The sequence below is a fragment of the Tachypleus tridentatus genome, chromosome 6 (assembly GCF_004210375.1).
Source record: "Tachypleus tridentatus isolate NWPU-2018 chromosome 6, ASM421037v1, whole genome shotgun sequence".
NCBI classification, from domain to species: Eukaryota; Metazoa; Arthropoda; class Merostomata; order Xiphosura; family Limulidae; genus Tachypleus; species Tachypleus tridentatus.
Genome location: NC_134830.1, coordinates 149,323,987 through 149,349,069, shown reverse-complemented (window position 1 = coordinate 149,349,069; position 25,083 = coordinate 149,323,987). Strand labels below are relative to the sequence as shown.

Sequence of the window (25,083 nt, the reverse complement as noted above, 5' to 3'; positions counted from 1 at the left end):
GTGGTACGTGTATTTATGTTCGATTGACACATAACAGTAACTAGTCAACATTTCTTATCACACCTGATGGTACGTGTATTGATGTTCGATTGAACAAATACCAGTAACTAGTCAACATTTCTCATCAAACCTGGTGGTATGTGTATTTATGTTCGATTGAACAAATAACAGTAACTATTCAACATTTCTTATCACACCTGATGGTACGTGTATTTATGTTCGATTGACAAATAACAGTAACTAGTCAACATTTCTTATCACACCTGATGGTACGTGTATTGATGTTCGATTGAACAAATACCAGTAACTAGTCAACATTTCTTATCACACCTGATGGTACGTGTATTTATGTTCGATTGACACATAACAGTAACTAGTGAACATTTCTTATCACACCTGATGGTACGTGTATTGATGTCAGATTGAACTAATAACAGTAACTAGTCAACATTTCTTATCACACCTGGTGGTATATGTATTGATGTTCGATTGAACAAATACCAGTAACTAGTCAACATTTCTTATCACACCTGGTGGTACGTGTATTTATGTTCGATTGAACAAATACCAGTAACTAGTCAACATTTCTTATCACACCTGGTGGTACGTGTATTGATGTCATTGATTAACAGTAACTAGTCAACATTTCTTATCACACCTGTACGTGTATTGATGTCGATTGAACATTTCTTATCACACCTGGTGGTACGTGTATTGATGTTCGATTGAACAAATAACAGTAACTAATCAACATTTCTTATCACACCTGGTGGTACGTGTATTTATGTTCGATTGAACAAATACCAGTAACTAGTCAACATTTCTTATCACACCTGGTGGTACGTGTATTTATGTTCGATTGAACAAATAACAGTAACTATTCAACATTTCTTTTCACACCTGATGGTACGTGTATTTATGTCTGATTGAGAAATAACGGTAGCTAGTTAACATTTCTTATCACACCTGATGGTACGTGTATTGATGTTCGATTGAACAAATACCAGTAACTAATCAATATTTCTTATCACACCTGATGGTACGTGTATTTATGTTCGATTGACACATAACAGTAACTGGTGAACATTTCTTATCACACCTGATGGTACGTGTATTGATGTCAGATTCAACTAATAATAGAAACTAGTTAACATTTCTTATCACACCTGGTAGTATATGTATTGATGTTCGATAGAACAAATACCAATAACTAGTCAACATTTCTTATCACACCTGATGGAACGTGTATTTATGTTCGATTGAACAAATACCAGTAACTAGTCAACATTTCTTATCACATCTGATGGAACGTGTATTTATGTTCGATTGAACAAATACCAGTAAATAGTCAACATTTCTTATTACACCTGATGGTACGTGAATTTATGTTCGATTGAACAAATACCAGTAACTAGTCAACATTTGTTTTTTTAATAAAAACAATTTTGTAAATTTGTTGTTTTCTATTTCATTCTCTTTTCAGCTAGTACATTGAATCATTTTGCTGTAAATTTATAAAGCGCATAATATTTGTATAAACGTTGATTCTACGTGTTGAACATTTGATGTTCAAAAGATTAGGGCCTGGCATGGCCAGGTAGTTAGAGGGCACTCGACTCGTAATTTGATGATCGCAGGCTCAAATCCTCTTCACACCAAACATGCTCGCCCTTTCAGTCATGGAAGCGTTATTATGTGACGGTTAATCTCACTATTCGTTGGTAAAAGAGTAGCCCAAGAGTTGGCAGCGGGTGGTGACATCTAGCTGTTTTCCCTCTAGTCTTACACTGCTAAATTAGAGACGGCTAGCACAGATAGCCCTCGTGTAGATTTGTGTGAAATTTAAAACAAATGAAGAGGTTATTCCTGTTTTGTGCATACAGCTGTTTGTAATTCGTTTTCCAGAACAGTCTCGACTATTCAGTTTTGGGACGATTACAGTATTTATATCAAGTCCTTAGTGAATTCATGCGAATTTATCCTCCAGTTATACTGTAAGTATAGATTTGTTTACTTACTTTATTAAAACATAAACTTAAAAACTTACTTTACTTAAAGATGGTCAGTTAGACAGTTAAGAAAGTAACATTTACTTCCACGGATTCAACAGAAATCCAGAGTAGATATCTTAATTCTTATTTCTTTGTGAATAACTTCATAATCCATCAGGACAGCTGACTCTTTTAGCTTAATTTATGTTTATCTTGTCAGATTTCCATCGCATTTCTTAGGTAGTTGTTGATACCTTTCTTAATATCTACTTATTCTGCCTTTTTCTTGTTATTCACCCATTACGTGTTTTATCTATGAATCTCCCTTCCTCCTCGGAGCACTGTTTGGTACTTTCTTTAATACTGTTCTTTTTTTTTCTAGTTTTTGTTGTTCGTTTTCATTCACTTCTTTGAATAAGTGTGGTGTGCACCGTTCTAGTAAAAGAAACCAACAAATATATGTTTTTCGGTAGACAGAACACACTTCAACCATTAATAGAATAAGTATTCTGTTGTTAGCAACATTCTCTAAAGATCAATCAGTGATGACGAGAAAACCCACTTGTAGAGAAATATATATGTAAAAACGGCTGGTTTGGGTTGATAAAATTTTTTTTAAAATAATTTTCTCAACCCAAACCTGGCCTGGCATGGCCAAGCGAGTTAAGGCGTGCGACTCGCAATCTGAGGGTTGCGGGTTCGCATCCCCGTCGCGCCAAACATGCTCGCTCCTTTCAGCCGTGGGGGCGTTATAATGTAACGGTCAATCCCACTATTCGTTGGTAAAAGAGTAGCCTAAGAGTTATATGGGTGGTGATGACTAGCTGCCTTCCCTCTAGTCTTACACTGCTAAATTATGGACGGCTAGCACAGATAGCCCTCGAGTAGCTTTGTGCGAAAGTCAAAAAACAAACAAACTCAACCCAAACCAGCCGTTTTTATATATATATTCTCTAAAGATTGGTTACATTTAAAAAGAAAAAGTTTAATATCACGTAATGTGCTCTCGGCCAATCAAAACAAAGGGTCCTTATAATACAAAGACATAGAATAAATATATTGAATTTCATAAACAAATGTCGTTAAGTGTCAATAATTTGCTGTTGCGATCCCGTTCCATTTATGTTCGAGTTATTCGTTAGTTTCTGTTATTTTGGAATCATCACCAGTTACAGGTGTTAAACAACAGCAGTCTGATACAATTAACAGTAACCTAACTTTCCACATCGAATTAGTTGTTTAAATCTGATATGTATATTAACCCTGAAGAAGCTGTAATGGCGAAATGTTGGGTTAAACAAAAAAAATTAATATCTATCTGCAGAGTGCAGATCGTTTTTATTTCTTAACGTTTATCATAAAATGTCAGGTTGAATAAGAAAGTACCATACTAACGAAGTTTTTTTCTTATTTTATTTTCTCAGTTTTGTTAATTGCATGGTACAATCGCGCGTGAAATATGACAACGTGACTATTCCTGAAGGAATTCAGATCTAAGTTCCTGTCTATCATCTTCACCATAGTCCTGAGTATTGGGATGATCCAGAGAAGTTTGATCCCTCAAGGTTAGTATAGTAAAGATTTGTGAAAGAGATTTTTGGTGATTTAATCATCACTCATGGCACAGGTCTGCGATTGTTTCATTGTCTTGAAATGTTAACGTTTCACAGTGGTTCCTGTACGCTGAATGCGAAAATGATATCTATTTTTCTCCATCAAGTACAGATTTTTCACAAAGCGTCATATATACGTTTATATTAGTGAGCCATTTTCATTGAAATTGAATCACATTTAATTATGCTTAAAATGTCGATAACCACTGGCTATATATTTTTTAAACTAGTCGCGAGGTGAGAGACTTGTCGATCGTTCTAGAACCCACAAGAGACACACCGCTATTATATAAATGGTTAACAGGCACATGACGTGTCATTTCTGGATAGTATTTGTTTATACTTGCACTTTGGCATTTTTTTTCAATATTGTCTGTTCATCGTTATGGCAATAAGACGTTTAGTAAATGACCCAAACATATTATATTATATTTGTGATAAATTTGTTGTAAATTTAATCTTAGTAAGAGTTTGTTTTCCAACTTCCTGATTTGTAAAAATAAAATAAAATTTAAAAATTACGGGGTGAAAAAAAATATTATGATTTTCAAAATCTGAATAGTTGAATTATGTAAAGTCCGTTATTAGAACCAAAATAAATTTTTTAAAGTTTAAATTTGTAAGCCTATGTCAATAAATAATTTATTCCATTACAAAATACGCTCTCTGGTTTCAATAGTACAGTGTGTGTGTTTTGGAGAACTACTGGTACACCTTAAATTATTGAATTAGACTAAATTAATATTAACACTTTCTATTGACATTTAAAAAAATTGTTGAAAAACAAAAGGATGAACATTTAAGGATATTTCGGTAACATAGCGTGAGGTATATTTAATGTCCGGAGTTGTTTTTAGTATCCATAACATTGTTAAAAGTAATTTTTGTTACTCATTTTTTCGAAAGTAGTATCCACTGTGAATAGTTCTTAATGTTATGTAGCAACAAAAATATGTTTCTTCACTTTAGTACAGAATGTATTTTGTATTTTACTTGTAGCAAAGCCACATCAGGCTATCTGCTGTATCCACCGAATGGACCTGTGATTTTAACATTATAAATCCGTAGACTTAACACTGTCGTGACAGAAGACTTTTAGCAAAGAGATTAGTTTTTAATGCCATTTAGTTAACGTGGAGATCCCTAGTAGTATGAACAGTTGTTATATATTTGATGTATGACTGTCATCTAAAGAAAACTTTGTGTTGAAGCTGTTATTCAATACAGAAGTCTGATAACAATGTTCAGTATTTTCGTTGTACACTGTATGTACTAAAAACACATACACATAAACATATAAACATATATATTGTATTTGTGTTCACTAGGGCTGATATAATCGTGCGGAATAACACGTAAAGATACGAAACATTTAAAACGGGTTATTCACAAGTAATGTAAGCAATAATTAAAATAATCAACGGGTTTAAAAATTAAGATGTTTTATTTTCAATGTCAGATTTGCCCCAGAAAAGCGCTCTTCAATCAACTCGATGGTCTACCAAACGTTTGGACAAGGACCACGTAACTGTATTGGAATAAGACTTGCTCAGATGGAGGCCAAAATGACCCTCGTTAAATTACTCTACAGGTTCGAACTCATGTTGGGCGAATCAGCAGAGGTTAGGAGTTTCCAGAATTATTTTTACTTTCCATCAGATGACAAGAATGTGTAATGCACTCTAGGTAGCACTTGCTGTATTCATTTGAAATTGCGAGATCACTACGTAAGAGAGGAAGGGGGTGTTAAACTCTTAAACTGATGGGGACAAAAGCTAATTTGTGAAATATGAACCAAAGGCTTAAGTAACATATCAGTATGAGGCCTTTATGAATATTAAAAAGAAGAACCATTATTAGCCTATAAACAAAATTATTAGGCCTATCTTAACATTAAACATCAGGGAAAAATGTTTGTTTGTACAGTACTGTGCAAAAGTCTTAGGACAAAAATTAGATCTTAGGCTAATGAAGAACAGTGGAAGGTAAGCCACATGTGAAATATGAACATTTTATTAAAATTCATATTTAGTACAACAGAAAGTCAGTTAAAGTGTTTGAGTTCAGCAAACAGTTAATATTTTAAATGTCTCTCCCTTTTACTTCAATAACTGTAGACAGTCTTTCGGCCATTTTTGCATCATATTTAATCAAAGTTTCCTTTGGAATTTTACTCCAAATATCGCTTATACACGCCCAAAAAAACTTTTGATTTGTCAAGTTTTTGATCTATCAAATCCCTGATCTGCTCAATTGGGTCGAGACTGGGACTTTGTGGGGACCATTGACACCAGTATCATTGAATTTGTGTTATGTATCTTCCTTTCATATTTTCAAATTTACTTATCTCGGTCTCACGATCCAGGATGTACTTGACATTGTTTGGGGACATTTCAAGTCTGCAGTAATCTGTCAGAGTCCAACGTAAAGCTTTTATGCAAACTCTCTGCTCTACTGGCAATTCTTTACGCTTTTTGGGCCGTGACATAACAACAGAATTCAATATATAGTGTTAAAAACTGTTTTTATCAAGGTCTACAGGTGAAGACCTATTAAATTGATTTATTCTAGCATGTATTAGTACCACAAGCTAACTTCTTTCTAAACAGTTAAGACACTGCATGGAGTACCATGACAGTTATTCCAGACCCTAAATATGATCAGTATGTTCATTCAATCAGAACTTTTATGATATGACTTTGGTACAGTATATTAGAATTCTAAAGAATGATAAGTATTCTCACGATGGTTCATTTAGTTATCAACAGGGATCAGTGAAACATTATTGTAGTGTTGAAATTTACATTGTATAATGGCATGAAAGAATTAGCCCCATAAAATGGAAAGAATAGCAAAACATTCTTTTGATAAAAGTTAAAAAAAAAACGACTTTGATATTAATCCTGAAGAAGTCACAAAGGTGAAACGTTGGTTTAAACACAAAATATATTATTTTATATTTATATAGAGTGTGAAGGTCTTTTTTTATTAATTTTATCAAAATGTATAATTCCCTCCAGGATGCACTACAAATTTTGAAAGACAACAAAAAATTAGTCTCTTGTCCTAACATTTTTTGCACAGTACTATGAGTATTAGTGTTAGTCTTACCTTAAAAAATGAGTGACTAGTGTTTCATGTATAAATATCCTGTATTATTATTAAGGCCTACCTTAAAATTAAAAATGAGAGACTATTATTCGCATGTTAGGCGCACCTTAAAATTAAAAAAACGAGGGTCTAGTATATCGTGTATATAGTGTATTATTATTACCAGGCCTACTTTAAAATTAAAAATGTAAGACTAGTGTCTGTATGTTAGGCCTACCTTAATATTAAGAACGAGGGTCTAGTATATCGTGTATAAATATCCGTATCATTATTACTAGGCCTACTTTAAAATTAAAAATGTAAGACTAGTGTTTATATGTTAGTCCTACCTTAAAATAAAAAAACGAGGGTCTAGTATATCGTGTATAAATATCCGTATTATTATTACTAGGCCTACTTTAAAATTAAAAATGTAAGACTAGTGTTTATATGTTAGTCCTACCTTAAAATAAAAAAACGAGGGTCTAGTATATCGTGTATAAATATCCGTATTATTATTACTAGGCCTACTTTAAAATTAAAAATGTAAGACTAGTGTTTGTATGTTAGGCCTACCTTAAAATTAAGAACGAGGGTCTAGTATATCGTGTATAAATATCCGTATTATTATTCTTACTAGGCCTACTTTAAAATTAAGAAGGAGGGTCTAGTATATTGCTGTATGAATATCCGTATTATTATTACTAGGCCTACTTTAAAATTAAAAATTTGAGACTAGTGTTTGTATGTTAGGCCTACCTTAAAATTAAGAACGAGGGTCTAGTATATCGTGTATAAATATCGTTATTGTAATTACTAGGCCTACTTTAAAATAAAAAATGTGAGACTAATGTTTATATGTTAGGCCTACCTTAAAATTAAGAACGAGGGTCTAGTATATCGTGTATAAATATCCGTATTATTATTCTTACTAGGCCTACTTTAAAATTAAGAAGGAGGGTCTAGTATATTGCTGTATAAATATCCGTATTATTATTACCAGGCCTACTTTAAAATTAAAAATGTAAGACTAGTGTTTGTATGTTAGGCCTACCCTAAAATTAAGAACGAGGGTCTAGTATATCGTGTATAAATATCTGTATTATTATTACTAGGCCTACTTTAAAATTAAAAATTTGAGACTAATGTTTATATGTTAGGCCTACCTTAAAATTAAGAACGAGGGTCTAATATATTGTATATAAATATCGTTATTGTAATTACTAGGCCTACTTTAAAATAAAAAATGTGAGACTAGTGTTTATATGTTAGGCCTACCTTAAAATTAAGAACGAGGGTCTAGTATATTGTGCATAAATATCCGTATTATTATTATTACTAGGCCTACTTTAAAATTAGAAATGTGAAACTAGTGTTTGTATGTTAGGCCTACCTTAAAATTAAGAAGGAGGGTCTGGTATATTTCTGTATAAATATCCGTATTATTATTACTAGGCCTACTTTAAAATTAAAAATGTGAGACTAATGTTTATATGTTAGGCATACCTTAGAATTTAAAAAAAAAGGGTCTAGTATATCGTGTATAAATATCCTTATTGTAATTATTAGGCCTACTTTAAAATAAAAAATGTGAGACTAGTGTTTGTATGTTAGGCATACCTTAAAATTAAGAACGAGGGTCTATTATATCGTGTATAAATATCGTTATTGTAATTACTAGGCCTACTTTAAAATAAAAAATGTGAGACTAGTGTTTGTATGTTAGGCATACCTTAACATTAAAAACGAGGGTCTAGTATATCGTGTATAAATATCCATATTGTAATTACTAGGCCTACTTTAAAATAAAAAAATGTGAGACTAGTGTTTGTATGTTAGGCATACCTTAAAATTAAGAACGAGGGTCTAGTATATCGTGTATAAATATCGTTATTGTAATTACTAGGCCTACTTTAAAATTAAAAAATGTGAGACTAGTGTTTGTATGTTAGGCCTACCTTAAAATTAAGAACGAGGGTCTATTATATCGTGTATAAGTATCGTTATTGTAATTACTAGGCCTACTTTAAAATAAAGAATGTGAGACTAATGTTTATATGTTAGGCCTACCTTAGAATTTAAAGAAACGAGGGTCTTGTATATCGTGTATAAATATCGTTATTGTAATTACTAGGCTTACTTTAAAATAAAAAATGTGAGACTAGTGTTTGTATGTTACGCCTACCTTAAAATTAAGAACGAGGGTCTAGTATATCGTGTATAAATATCCGTATTATTATTAATACTAGGCCTATTTTAAAATTAAAAATGTGAAACTAGTGTTTGTATGTTAGGCCTACCTTAAAATTAAAATTAAGGCACTATTGTATTATCATTCACATGTGTCACCTACTTCACGCGGTTTAAACAATTTTGTACTTAAAACACAAGAAACAGAAATAAATAATCTCTGAATTAAATTGTAATATTTAGAGCTATGTAAATATTTTGTTTTAATAATCATAATTCATTATGTGTTCGTTGATAATTCGAAACACATAGAGGGGCATAAGTTAATGAAATTAATAGAAAATATATATAGTTAAAGACTATATACAGTTTAGTTTTATGTTTTAAATTTAAGCAACTAATATTACTTGATTGTGTAACAGGAGAATAAATATTTGATTTAAATATTAAGTATTTGGTAGTTGAGAAGAACTGAATGAAACCTCGGTAACGTTAAAGACTCAAAGAATAAACGCTATGGATAACTAACCCCAATAAACAGAGACCAGTGGTACAGATGCGTTTATTTAGAATTAAGATATAACCCGTTAAATATGACAGGGCAAGTATTACCATTCCTTCTCCATAGTATACCTTAATCTTACATTTGATAGCGAACTGAAATAAATTTTGCGAATTCAAGCTTTATCGACAAAGTGGGAGATAAGTGCAGTCGAGGCAGTGAAACATCAGTAAATTTCTCTGTGAGCCATTCAAACTAATGATCGTTCATGCATTGAATTCGTGGTGTATTAATAGCACAATTATTTGTAAAAATCAGTTAGAATTTACAACTAATGTGTAGAAAGGCCAGTGCGTTTTGTTAACGTTACGTTCTAAGAATGTTTTAAGTTATTTCGCTTAGCAAGAAAAGTCATACCTAATGCTGTTGTTAGTCTATGTACTGAAAGTATAAAATGAAATGTTTGGACATAAAAACTGGAAAATACCTGTTCATTTCTTAAAGTTTCGGTTTATTAAACAGGTTTCTTTTTTGTTTAAAATACTGGTGATATAACAGAAGAAAGCTTAATTCAGAAATGTTTTATATTTAGAATTGATGGTTAGTTTTACAATCAAGATAAATTTTATGCACGTGGCTCGAGGCGAGGTGATTCCACACCTCATATTTACTCATCTTACCAGCACTCGTTACACTTGTAATGTTTTTGTCAACTTCGTCACTAAATTCGCAATGGGCTGAGAGTAATCGAACTATGCTATCTAAATAAATGCGTTAACTTCCATGAAGCTTCCTATTTCAAGAAATATATATTTATGTGTTTGCTCCCTGTTTGGCAAAATTATTGCTCACGCGCTATATCGACATCAGCAACAGTATCTATCAAAGAAGGGCAGTATCTTGATGTGAATAATATAAATAGTGATAACAATTATGAGACAGGAGAGTTTTTTTTTGTAGTGAAGAAAAGTTAGAAAGATTGAGTACTACACAATATGGCAAGCTGTTTTTATGTTTATTCTAAAGTGAATTTATCTTTTAAACTATATGAGATATCTTTAAATCTCTCTACTTAAATGAGGTATTTAATAAAATGTGCAAAACATTTTAAACATGTAAATTATATAAGATAGCTTACAATTATAATTCTGGTTAACAGGAGGAATATTTATGAGCTTTTGTCTGGTTAGCGAGAAAGTAGTAATAGCCTATAAATAAACACACATTCAGACATGTTCACGTCTTAAATGTTTAATCATAAACAAATTATAAATAATGTTCAAGGAATCTATAGTTAGGCCTAAAATCTGGGTTCTTTCTTCACAGGAAAAATTAAGTGTTCAAATAAACCTGAATACCTTGACCCTCAAAAAGGCATCTTTGTGAAAGCTATTCCTCGTCGTTAATTTGCTACTGAAGTGAGTTGTCAAGTTTCAAGTGAAGGACAATGAGCCTAATTCTGCTAATGCTGAGACTGGGAAGAAATATATATATACTTATGCTGTAGTTTCACTACTTCTTGTTCAATAATCAATATACGTATTTTATTGGTTTCCTTCTTTGCAGTTCAGTTGTGTTGTGCCTGTTTTAGGTATCAAAACCCACCTGGCTCTTTATTAGAGATTTGATCCTATTGGTTTTATTGATTTGAAATAAAATATATTTAAAAATTACACTGATATATAAAAATTTAATCCATACTATTGGCAGACTGTCTAGAGAAGTTTACCAGACTTAAACAGCTTTCACGTGGCACCAGCTGAAGAACCTAAACTAGTGTGTATGTGTGGGTGTGTGTATATATATATATATATAAACAGCCTTCCACCTACAACAGATAACACGTGCTTATCTTCATGTACAGGAAATTATTTGTTTGTTTTTGAATTTTGCGCAAAGCTACACGAGGGCTATCTGCGCTAGTCATCTCTAACTTAGCAGTGTAAGACTAGAGGGAAGGCAGCTTGCTCATCACTACCCACCACTAACTCTTGGGATACATTATAACGCCCTACGGCTGAAAAGGGCGAGCATGTTTGGTGCGAAAGGGATTCGAACTCGCGACCCTCAAGGTGAATTAAGGCGTTCGACTTGTAATCTGAGGGCCGCGGGTTCGAATCCCTATCGCACCAAACATGCTCGCCCTTTTCAGCTATGGGGACATTATAATGTTACGATCAATTCTACTATTAATTGGTAAAAGAGTAGCCCAAGAGTTGGCGGTGGGTGCTGACAACTAGCTGCCTTCCTCTAGTCTTACACTGCTAAATTAGGAACGGCTAGCGCAGATAGCCCTCGAGTATCTTTGCGCGAAATTCAAAAACAAGCTTGTCTAATGTTTTAATTTAAATAAATTTAATAAACTGTAAGGGTGACATCTACAATAAAAATTTGGAACTTTCTTAAACATTGTTTTTTTCACTTTTGGAAATTTGATTTAGAAAAAAGGTACTTAAAGATATAACTCAAAAGTAAAACTTAGATTGTAATATTATTTTATTTTTTTACGTAGGATATTAACCAGACCCACTTTCTTTGTATAACTAAATAAATTATATTAATACTGTGAGATCCCCTGTGGTTTAGCGGTGAGTTTATTTGCATATAAACTCTTCCGCTGTTCGATTTCCCCGCGGTGATAGAGTGCCTTATAACTCCCTGTGTATGTTTGCAAGAAGGAAACAAGCAACAACTGTCACTGAGTAGACAAGGCAGTTGTATCTGATCAGAACTGTTTAGTCGAACCTTTTAATTTCATTTAAGCCAAGAGATGGCGCTTTAAGCAAATAAGTGTGTATGCTTTAGTTTGAAGTTGAGCACAGCGGACTATCCGTGCACTTCCCACCGCTGGGTGGCAAAAAACGAATAAAGTCATACAGTAGGTTAATTGAAATGTGTATATATTTTGTGGTTTTGTTTAAACGCCTTCTGCCCTGTTTTTTAAAGGAATCAAATGAATTACCAGTGGGAATTTTGATTATTATTTTTAATATTTATGTGATTCCTGAGGTATTAGAATTTACGTAATTAGCGGAAGGCCTGAAAACTTATAACGTTAAAACCCGATATATAGATAACTCATTGTTTAGTTCTATGCTGAACTACAAACACACCCTGTGAACGAATTTACAGACAATTTAAAAATTTAATTTTTATTAATAATTTACAAAAATGTGTTTAAAAAGTTGGTAGGAATTCCTACTGGTGTTTTTAGTGTTAAGAGGTAGCTATGGAAAAAAAATTGTCCCGATATTTTTATTTTGAGTTTGATACAGCTAAAAAAGGTTCGAAAATAAAGAAATAGGGTGCTCCTATTGTGCAGGTAACCACAAACTGTACACCTGTTAAAATATTTGTACAGTTGAATATTTAAAGAAATATTTTATATTAGAAACACCCATAGTTGATAACCAAGTGTATTTACTAGAATGTTCTTAATTTTTTTAATCGTTTGTTACTAGGCCTGCGTATATGAAGTGCACTGGGGCGTCATCTATTAAAAACTGAAGTTAAAATATAATTGTGCAGTTAAAAAATATTTAGGAAAAGTTCTGAAATAAGATGGGTGCTACCTACCTAGCTACTTTTATTTGATTTACCGCCAATACTGACTAAGTAGGTGTACAATTCGTTTGAATTTCCGACCAATCGTGACAGTGTAAAAAACATAAAGTGAAGGAGCAACATACACGTGCTTCTAGCAAAACAGGAAGTAATTTAGAAAACTGGAAACTCGCGCTTCTCAGCACGTGGATTGTGGGACACACAGCTATTGAAACGAGACAGCATGAGTTTGGTTGCTGAAAATAAAACGTAGCAGTTTGTCGAGTTCGTATTATTTTGACGCTAAGTCCGCATAAATTTGAAAAAAATCTAGACGGACGTCGCGTTTTTCTGGGCTTCAGAATGTTAACTGTTCGAGGTAGGTTTTATATTTCTGAACGTGTCTTCATTTTTCCATAATTTGTGATCAGGATAAAGTTAAGAGTGAGATAATTTTCAAATATATTAAAAACAGAAAACCAATCGTGCAGAGGAAACAAGCACAGAATAAATAAATATTTAGCTTCAATGTTCTTTTATTAAACAAGATTCTGTAAATTTGCTCAGTTATATTCTGAATCACGTATGATAAAAAACAACAGCGAAAGGTAGCACCATAAAGTAAACCGTCAAAACTTTTCTGTTGGTTGGTTGGTTTGGTGATTTATGGCGCAAAGAAATTAGGCTATCTGCGCCAAACCTTTTCGGAAAGTCGACTTTCCTTCATCATAAGTATGAATGGCTCGGTTTATTGGTCTCCTTATCTGACGTTATGTATATTTTTATTTTTCTATGATAAAAACAGTATCAGTATATAGATCGCATAAACTGATAATACAAAATGTGTGTATTTCCCTCTCTATATAAATATATGTACACAAAAATACACGGTACTTGTTAATATATTTTAATGTGTTCACATCAGTTGACAAATGTGTATTTAACTGTCGTTAACACCGGATACGGAAAACTTCGTATTTATCCAAACATTTATTGTACTAAAGGATACTCCCCGCCCTCCCAAAGTGGATCAGGGGTAAACCTGTGAGCTTATGACGCTAGAAACTGGACTTCTAAACCCGTGGTGAGAACAGCACAAATAACCCATTGTGTAGTTTGTGTTTAACTGAAAACAAACAAATAAGAAATGTGGGCGTTTGTTGATATTAAAACACTAGGTAATACGAACTCTACACAGAGACCTCTGGTGACTTGAATGTTATTTCACATGCTTCATTTAATTAACTTGTTGGAACGTTTCTTGCCTCCTAATGAAATCAAAAGTGAACAACAACTGATCGTTTGTATGTGGTTAACTTTAAAATGTTGATTTTTACAAAAATCTGAAATATCAAAGTTATTTTAACCCATGAAATATTGTTAAAAACATACATAAAAAGGTGTTATCTTTATCTGCTGTGTAAGCTTATAACACTTTTTACGTAAAAGCTATAGTGATTTGTTAAGCAACATAATGGGCTGTCTGTATTGTCTCTCACGAGGTGTCAAAATAGTTATAAGGGATGTAGGCCTAGAGACTTACCACATGGGGAATGTGGGGGGGGTGTATATAAAATAACGTGTAGAAAAAGGCTTAATCGTTGTGTTTGAAGGAATGATAATTGGTAATATTTCGTGACTTTCGTTGGGGACAATCAAGTCATAGTTTTGTTTTGAATTAAGTACAAGGCTACACAATGGGCCATCTGTGCTCTGTTCACGACATGTATCGAAACCCGGTTTTTAGCAGTGTGAGTCCGCAGACATACCGCTGTGCCACTGGGAGGCGTCAAGCCATAGTCAACCAACGAAAGGCAATAAATTAGAATTTAGTTAGATATATCCTTGTGTTGAACCTGTCAATAAACCTTCACCATTTGTACTCAAAGCATATGCATGTGTACATATGTAATGACCTGTAAAATATTAAACATTTTCGAGTCAAAGGTGATAACCTAACGTCTGGTATGTCACTGAAATTAATTAACGGGAAACACGTGTCACGTATGATGTACACAGATGATATACAAATGTTAATGAAAACAACATCTTAGTCTAACCGGTAGGTATCAAAAGTTAAAAGTGTTTAGTTATTACTTAATATGCGTCATTAAAAACTAATCACGGTATCTTTCTAAGTATTAATAAGCACTAGTACAGTCAATGACAGTATTTTTAAGGAACAAAACGTCTTGAAAGTTAAAACACATCATTTATAGCACAAAATTAACAAATTTTACTGGAAAGAAAATATAGCTAGTGAATTTGACATTATTACACACAAAATGTTTAAATATATCGACTTAAGTTCAACTTGGGATTTCCTAGAACTAAGCCAAAATGACGCACGAGAATTAATGGATTTCATTTTCGTGAGATAATATTTGTTTGTTTTTTCTGTTTGTGATAGAAAACAGGAACCTACAACAAATGTAAAATTATAACATTGTCGATTTTTAATAATATTGTAACAAGGGAGAGTATTTTAAAAAGTATTAAAATAATTGGCGTGCACAAATTTTGTTATAAAATAATCCCTTGTAAATCACTGTTTATTTTTTGTTATTTCTGAAACAATTATAATCCAAAAGAGTGTTTAACACTATTTGGATCAGAGAGAGTGATGAAAACAACTGGGTTTCATACTATATGGAGTAAAAATGTAATACATTCATTTTATGGTAATAAGGCTTAGCTTCTTGGTTAGCAGTGAAGACAAAGTAGGAACTGAATAGCAAGGAAATCTTGATGCACGTGAGTGAATATACGCACGTAGGTTACGAGTTCATACGTAATAAATAAAACATGAAAATTGTAGTTTGTAAATATTTGCAACAGAGAAGGGTTTTTTGTTTACTAAATCATGTGTAAGTCAACTACCCTTGCCTGAAATATTCACGCGGCATTTGAGACTATGATTTTTTTATATGTAAGTCCACAATAGCTTTGTCTGAAATTCATTTATCACGTAATTCTGATAAACCCCTAAGGGCAATATTTCTTGCAAGTCATAAACAAATTAAAAAAATGAAATTATTAAGTTGCATTGTAATTGGCCCGGCATGGCCTAGCGCGTAAGGGGTGCGACTCATAATCCGAGGGTCGCGGGTTCGCTCCCGCGTCGCGCTAAACATGCTCGCCCTCCCAGCCGTGGGGGTGTATAATGTGACGGTCAATCCCACTATTCGTTGGTAAAGAGTAGCCCAAGAGTTGGCGGTGGGTGGTGATGACTAGCTGCCTTCTCTCTAGTCTTACACTGCTAAATTAGGGACGGCTAGCACAGATAGCCCTCGAGTAGCTTTGTGCGAAATTTCCAAACAAACAAAGCATTGTAATTTTTGAGTTTGAAGAAAGTCAGTTAAATTTAAATTGGTATCAGTTGTTTCTTTTTATCTAGACAAATAACTGTGTACGGCCTGAATATAAGACAATAAGGCACTACCATTGTTTCAATTAATCTTTTCTTTACTTTGGAGAGCAGTCACCTTCCCACAACTATCTGCAGGCAGTGAAGGGTGATGTAGATGTGGGACGTTGTGGACTTGAGCACCCACATCTCGCTCTCCTAATTTCTATATGTGTTGCTACTTTTTTATATCTGTGTGAGACTGGCGAATGGAGATTAAGACTGATAGACAGTGTGTCCCCACCGCAATGTGGGTCCTACTTCCGCAATCACCTCCAAAACCTAGGATACATTTTATAATCTTACATTATAGTTTGTACCCTGGGATGTTTTCAATTAATGTAGCGTTTTTGTTTAATTTTTTTTAATGTTTATAACAAACTAATATAATCAATCAGAGGTTTGGATTTGCTGTTTTTAACACAATCCTTCCTTATGATCTTATTTACTTAACTTTATCAAAATGTATTAATTTTCACTAATATATATATATAGTTATTTGTGGTTTATGTTCAGGTAAAAAGAAGATTGACTTGTCCGACCAGTCGTATTAGTACCGAATACACCATTGCATTCAGGGTTAGCAAAATTACTTTTGTTCTGTCTTCCTTGAAAATGTTCCCATAGCAACCGTATAGACAGCACGTTTCAGGTACACTGTGCTACCTTTGTCGACCCTACAGAAATTCCTAAGTCGTTCACCCTCGACAAACCAGTACACCTGTTTCGGGCGCGCACTTACACATTCACTACTCATTTTATCACGGAAGGAAAAGTAAAAGCTCGAGACTAAACACCTAATGTGTACAAGTGAAGAAAGTGGCATTTTTAGCCTTTCGTACTGAACCGAAAAGATATTTAAAAACGAAGAAATAAATGGATGTATACAGTTGGGTACCGGACAGAACGTTGTACGCCCTTGTACTAACGATAGTGACTTTCTAAGATTGCGCTTCTAACTTTCTACGACTGAAACAAACAAACAAAAACTCGTGAAGAAAGTGTTTTATTTCAAATTAAACATGAAGATGTGAATTATAGGTTAGGACAGTTATTTATTTCAGAAATAGATTTTGCAAAACGTATTTAAAAATTAATAGATTGTATCAAGGCTATAGAATTCAAGTTTTAAGAGAAAACATCAACTGACATGTAATGATTATTAATAATAATATTTTTAAAAATCAGAATAACATAAACAAGCCTTTCTGTAAATTGTACAGAAACTGTCTTGTACGAATATATTAACATATTCTCTCTAGTCTCATTAAGGTACGCTACATAACGCCCTGAGCTACTAAAAAAACACTTTAGGCTTAACAAATGTAATTAACTGTTTATGGTTGCTATTTAAGATATTACAATTTTTTCTTCCTCGTCTTGTTATTTTTACATTTACTACGCCTAAGTAAATTTATTTTCCGGTGTAGACATTATATAATGTAATATTGTATTTTTTTAGTTGTAAATATATATAGTAATAATATGGTCAGCCTTTTGGGTAACTTTGGATATAGAACGATTTGTTTGTTTGTTGAATTTTGCGCAAAGCTACACGAGGATAGCCGTCCATAATTTTGCAGTGTAAGAGGGAAGGCAGCTAGTCATCACCGCCAACTCTTGGGCTACTCTTTTACCAACGAATAGTGGGATTGACCACGACATTATAACGTCCCCACGGCTGAAAGAGCGCGCATGTTTGGTACGACGGGGATTCGAACCCGCGACCCTCAGATTACCAGTCATATACCTTAACCCACCTGGCCGATATAGAACAAATCATTTTCTGAGAAATAATTTCAAATCTATAGAAAACGGAGTATGGTACATAATATCAGTAAATCGTTTTTACCACATTTATAGTGACAGAAAAAATAGGCTTCTATTTGAAAGAGTGAAAAACCCTTAGTGAAAAAGATTTTATAGAGTTATATGGATGTAACTTAATCAAATGATATTTTTTGTTGAAATTACCATTTGTTTATGGTTCTGATACATTTGTTCTTCTAAACATCAGAAAGACATTTTCATAGATATTGACAGAAAAGGTTCTAATGAGGGAGTTATTTTAATATTTGTTTATGCCAGTAAACGTTAAAAATTGTCTTTAGAGTTTTTACAAAGAGGCTTTACAGTAATTGTAAATAAAAGCTTTACTAATTGTGTGTTTTTCTTATAGCAAAGCTACATTGGGTTATCTGCTGTGCCCACCGAGGGGAATCGAACCCATGATTTTAGCGTTGTAAGTCCATCGACTTATTGCTGTACTAGCGGGGGGCTCATCTTTAAGAAGCTGTGTGATAAAAATAGCCTCACGATGTACGATTCCAGTCTTAGAAATACTTTCAAATAGGAATGAAGTTATTAGGCTAAATCATAAGCGGTCGTGCATTTATAGCAATGAACCTCTGAAATATTCAGAGATAAAAAGTTTCTTTAGGAAATAGAATTACTAAATATGAAACTTTATGTAATATGCGTCACTCTAAAAATCAAAGAAACAAACACTTATCCTCTAAAAACTTTTGTTTGTTGTTAAACATGAAACTACACAATGGGTTATTTATGCTTTGTCTGCGATATCGAAACCTAATTTTTGTTATAAACCATCAGAATAACCGCTGAGCCACCAGGTGACTTTTCCGTCAGCGCTTTTATTAGTAACTTTTTATTTGGTGATTCATTTTTTAAATCTGCTTCAGAACGAATTTTTGACTAAAAATTAGTGAAATTTTGTTTCATAAGACAAAATATACTGAATACCAAACTTTTTTGTAACGTTCTTAACATTTAGTATTTCTTGTGTGATTTAACTTTCATTGATGTTCAGACGGGTTATTTCATTTTCTTTGTTTATAAAACAAAATTGAGGTCATGTCTGACCGACCGAATACATTGTGATTTTTTTCAAACATAATACAGTGGGTATTAGCTGAAAACTTTCGAAAGTAACACAGTGTTGTTTATATAGCAGTCTTTTATTGTTTTTATTCGTTTACTTTTCAATAGAATCAATAATAAAACGTTTATGAAGTGTATTAAATTTGTTATGCGTTTAAACTTTTGTTGGTTTTGTGCTGCCATCTGTGTCCTATAATGTGAAATAAACCAATACGACAACTGAGGTTCAATAAACTTCTATACAGAGGGAGCTTTGTTCATGCGAATTATTCTTTTGTTTACCAACGTGCGTAGACCTTTCGTTATTTTTTGATAAAATGTCGCACTTCCTAAAGAAATTAGAATACACTGAAGTAAGAAAGGAATTATAGAATACACTCAAATAGTGCTAATACAGTTCTGACGGTTTATTACTCCAGTACTGGTGTAGACGACACTATTATATCAACTAGGCTTAACACGTTATAGAATAGGGCAGAGCAGGTAAGCCGAAACTCTGGAATGTACTATTGTGTTAATAACAATAATATCATGTTAGTGTGTATAATATTGTTGTTACCTATACTGTAGGTTACAGAACATGTACGTTGTACATGTTTACGGTATTACTTTAGTGGCAATGTAGAGGTTTGACTTCATGGTATGGAAGTAACACCAGTACTTTTTAAAATTTTATTAATAACTATTTTACCATTCATTTCTTTCTTACTACTAGTACCGTCATACACACAGGCATAATTTTTATATTAATAAACCAGTGAATATCTTATGGGCGGCATACATTGAAATATTGACCACTATGATTTATATATATTTTCAGTCGTAATTAATACCGTTTTAGAATATATACAACGTAGTTGTGAGTATATAAAGTTTGTAGGTTTCATTTAACTGCTTTTCAGTGAAGCCACTGGGTGTGGCAGGCCAGTTGTGTTCACTGATAAGAGATTAATACATTGTGTTTTAAGGTAATTTGATATACATGTATTGGTATTGTGAAACTAGTTTACCACATCTCTAATTAAAATTTGTTGTTCTAACGTAATTAGCATATTCATTGTGGTTGATTGTTTTCACTCATTTGTGAAGTTTTAATAAAAAATACTCTAGTAAATAGTTTTATTATTTTTTATATTACAATTCTGTCAAACATATTAGCTAATTGATAAAATACACTTTGCAGTATATAAAAACTACATTACTATTAAGTTTGTGATCTGGAAATGTTTTGTTTTCATTTGATATTTTTTACATATAGTCCAGTAAATGCAAGTTTGTGTTCCTTGCAAGTGTTTGAATATTGGATACCACCAGATATTCTCAGTGTTTGTACAGTTGTTTTACACCTGTCTAAAGCACTGGTTTCTGATAGACCAGGAAGCTCACTGGACTGATGTTGAACTTAATATGTTTACAGCTGATACATTACTTCATAGATTAGACATCGGGTATTCCTACATACATTATTTCATAGATCAGACATCAGGTATTCCTACACACATTATTTCATAGATCAGACATCAGGTATTCCTACATGATGTACAGAAAATTGATTTTCTTCATTAATTTCAAAGAATTGAGATTTATATTGTATTTCACACTTGGATATAAAATATATCCATAAAGTTATGTAATTTATTTTAGCTTCATGTCCACAAAAAACATTTTTTGACATTCCTTTATATTGTAGATTTATTCATGAAAACCAGAATTACTGTGTAACTAGAGAACTTTCTCCACAGCAGTACATATTGTTAAAAAAAACTCTCATAGTAGTATACTGGAGAAATGTTTGAAGTTATGAAACTGTTTTCCAGATCATCCTGTATTTCTGATGTGTTTAATTTTGGTATTTTCCATTTTGTGAATGCTATATTAATATATGATGTTTTGGGAAGGCTGTGAATATTTGTCATGTGATTTTCTTGTTACTAATTAGGTTTAAGATGCTGCAGTTTATATGTATTATTCTTTCCAATTTACTAAACAGTGAGGTCTGAAACTTTTCTTTTCACAGGAAATTCATTGTTTTCCTAGTACCTTCCTTTGTATTGTTTTAAAATTTTATTTTTCCAACAGGCTGATTGACCAATAGAATAGATTGCCTTTAGGTGTTGTAGAGGTGGTAAATTTAAGTCAGTTTAAGAAAAAGCTTGAAAAGTGTATGAATATTCAGGCTTTGTTTTAATCTTAATTTAGAGTGTAAAACAGTCAAGATGGTTGTCTCAAAACATAATATTATAATTAATAATAGACAAATATTTTCACAATGTGTTAAAATAAAATAAAAATTTCATCACCTCATTTATTTAACTAGTCCATTAAAATTGTACAAATAAACTTAATACTTTGACAAAAGTTTTAATACATCCATTTGTGTATGTGACTTTGGTTTTTGTCCACAGTTTGTTAAAAATTACAATGACTAATGACTGACAACAGAAGTCTTTAAACTGTCACTAAATATTTGAACCAAACCCCCTAGTAACTGATGGTTAGAAGTACAATACCAGGAGTGAAACATTTAGGTAGTGTTGAGATAAAGATACACTAATACAGAATTAAAACTACAAGCTAATAGGCATTTTTCTGTATAAACAGTTAAACATTGCTGTGAAATCTAGTAATAGTACACAGTTTTTACTGTGAAGACATCAGTCAAAACAAGATAGAAAAACAAACAGTAAGCTGTTGGATAGCAGTTAATTGTTGAAACAAAGAACAAGATAGTAGAATTTATCACGTAAAGATAAAAAGTGTGTGTCACGAGGACGTACACGTCTCTTTGATAAAGAAGCTCTAATTAAGTCCCTATACAGCAACTTCAAGATGCATCAGCTGTAGATATCCACATAACTTGTCATGTTTCAAATCCAATTACTCGTATTTTTAGGCATGGATTAAACTACCAATCTTTGACCTTCCTAGCAAAACTAATAGTATTTCAAATTCAGATTCTCATATTGTTAGGCAGGGATTAAGCCAACAATCTTTGAACTTCCCACTAGAGCTAGTAGTGTTTCAAATCCTGTTATTCATATTGTTAAACAGGGATTAAACTACCAATTTTTGGGGTTACCAGTAGAACTAAACACATTTTCAAATCCAGGTACTCGTATTGTTAAGCAGGGATTAAACTACCATTTATTCCTGAATCTGACAGAACACTTATGACAGGTCATTATAACTTCAGTATTTCATCTAAATTAAACTATGTGTATAATCTGTGGGGAAAACTTTCATACCAACACTAAGAGAGTTTGTTGTTACTTTAAACAACCTCTCTGTGGTGTTTTATGTGTAAGCCTTTCTTCTTTTATTCTGTACCACATGTTATTAATTAATTAATTAAGTTCTTTGATTTGTCAGCCATTTTCTTGGCATTTACTTTTTTTAGGTTTCACCATATTTGCCCTAAAAATAATCTACTAAGAGTGATAAAGGAAACTTATTGGTAGACCGATAAAGCTGCATATGTTTGTATATGTGTGCGTGCATGCATGTAATTCTTAAATTGATTATACATACTTCTCTTTTAGGCTACCTTCACCAGTTTTTACATTACAGAACATAGCCTACCTTCACCAGTTTTTACATTACAGAACATAAGCTACCTTCACCAGTTTTTGCATTACAGAACATAGGCTACCTTCACCAGTTTTTGACATTACAGAACATAGGCTACCTTCACCAGTTTTTACATTACAGAACATAAACTACTTTCACCAGTTTTTACATTACAGAACATAGGCTACCTTCACCAGTTTTTACATTACAGAACATAAACTACCTTCACCAGTTTTTGCATTACAGAACATAAGCTACCTTCACCAGTTTTTGCATCACAGAACATAGGCTACCTTCACCAGTTTTTGCATTACAGAACATAGGCTACCTTCACCAGTTTTTACATTACAGAACATAGGCTACCTTCACCAGTTTTTACATTACAGAACATAAACTACCTTCACCAGTTTTTACATTACAGAACATAAGCTACCTTCACCAGTTTTTACATTACAGAACATAAGCTACCTTCACCAGTTTTTACATTACAGAACATAAGCTACCTTCACCAGTTTTTACATTACAGAACATAAACTACCTTCACCAGTTTTTACATTACAGAACATAAGCTACCTTCACTAGTTTTTACATTACAGAACATAGGCTACCTTCACCAGTTTTTACATTACAGAACATAGGCTACCTTCACCAGTTTTTACATTACAGAACATAAGCTACCTTCACCAGTTTTGCATTACAGAACATAGGCTACCTTCACCAGTTTTTGCATTACAGAACATAGGCTACCTTCACCAGTTTTTGCATTACAGAACATAAGCTACCTTCACCAGTTTTTGCATTACAGAACATAGGCTACCTTCACCAGTTTTTTGCATTACAGAACATAGGCTACCTTCACCAGTTTTTTGCATTACAGAACATAGGCTACCTTCACCAGTTTTTACATTACAGAACATAAACTACTTTCACCAGTTTTTACATTACAGAACATAGGCTACCTTCACCAGTTTTTTGCATTACAGAACATAGGCTACCTTCACTAGTTTTTACATTACAGAACATAAACTACTTTCACTAGTTTTTACATTACAGAACATAAACTACTTTCACCAGTTTTTACATTACAGAACATAAACTACTTTCACCAGTTTTTACATTACAGAACATAAGCTACCTTCACTAGTTTTTACATTACAGAGCATAAGCTACCTTTACTAGTTTTTACATTACAGAACATAGGCTATCTTCACTAGTTTTTACATTACAGAACATAAGCTACCTTCACTAGTTTTTACATTACAGAACATAAGCTACCTTTACTAGTTTTTACATTACAGAACATAGGCTATCTTCACTAGTTTTTACATTACAGAACATAAGCTACCTTCACCAGTTTTTACATTACAGAACATAAGCTACCTTTACTAGTTTTTACACTACAGAACATAGGCTATCTTCACCATCTTTCACAGAACATATTTTTACATTGCAGAACATAGGCTACCTTCACCAGTTTTTACATTACAGAACATAGGCTTCCTTTACCAGTTTTTACATTACAGAACATAAGCTACCTTCACCAGTTTTTACACTACAGAATGTTGGCTACCTTCACCATCTTTCACAGAACATATTTTTACATTACAGAACATAGGCTACCTTCACCAGTTTTTACATTACAGAACATAGGCTACCTTCACCAGTTTTTACATTACAGAACATAAGCTACCTTCACCAGTTTTTACACTACAGAACGTTGGCTACCTTCACCATCTTTCACAGAACATATATTTGCATTACAGAACATAGGCTACCTTCACCAGTTTTTACATTACAGAACATAGGCTACCTTCACCAGCTTTCACAGAACATTTTTTTTTTTACATTACAGAACCTAGAGATCAAAATTAAACCATTTCTAAAGACTGTTCAAACACCATATCACCAGTGTCTGTGTGTTAGAAAAAATATCTTTATTTTTGAAATGCATGCTTCGTTAGGAGAAATAATGGACAAATCTTAATTTTTCATGAGTGGTCATATTTCTTTGCTTAGCTTGAGTGTTGTGCAGAAAAGAGAGATTTACAGGAGCAGTGTACTTTAATATTTATTGACTTGGCTGTTGACTACCATAAGGATGAATTGTCTTGGGACAATACAAGTATTAGATTGTAATTGTGTTTTCAATACTCACCAGTGATTGGGTAACACATTCAGACACACTATGAGGCATTAAAAGTAATATTTTCTGAAACATGGTGAGTACTGATGGAATGAAAGTGTTGAACCAGTTCTTTCTTATTATTATGTGTTGTACTT

At 32.8% G+C, this 25,083-nt stretch overlaps 2 protein-coding genes across 2 annotated transcripts in view; both read left to right on the top strand.

Moving 5' to 3' along the window:
* The first annotated feature begins 13,079 nt into the window (after positions 1–13,079).
* LOC143253993 (sushi, von Willebrand factor type A, EGF and pentraxin domain-containing protein 1-like) overlaps positions 13,080–25,083 on the top strand; it is a 113,700-nt gene continuing 101,696 nt past the window's right edge. Inside the window, exon 1 of the mRNA XM_076508687.1 lies at positions 13,080–13,308. Within this exon, the coding sequence (XP_076364802.1) occupies positions 13,293–13,308 (16 nt within the window). The 5' untranslated portion in view covers positions 13,080–13,292. The remainder of the gene's footprint in view (positions 13,309–25,083) is intronic.
* LOC143253995 (uncharacterized) overlaps positions 19,441–25,083 on the top strand; it is a 40,703-nt gene continuing 35,060 nt past the window's right edge. The window contains exon 1 of the mRNA XM_076508690.1: positions 19,441–19,719. The gene's annotated coding sequence lies outside the window, so the exon portion shown is untranslated. The remainder of the gene's footprint in view (positions 19,720–25,083) is intronic.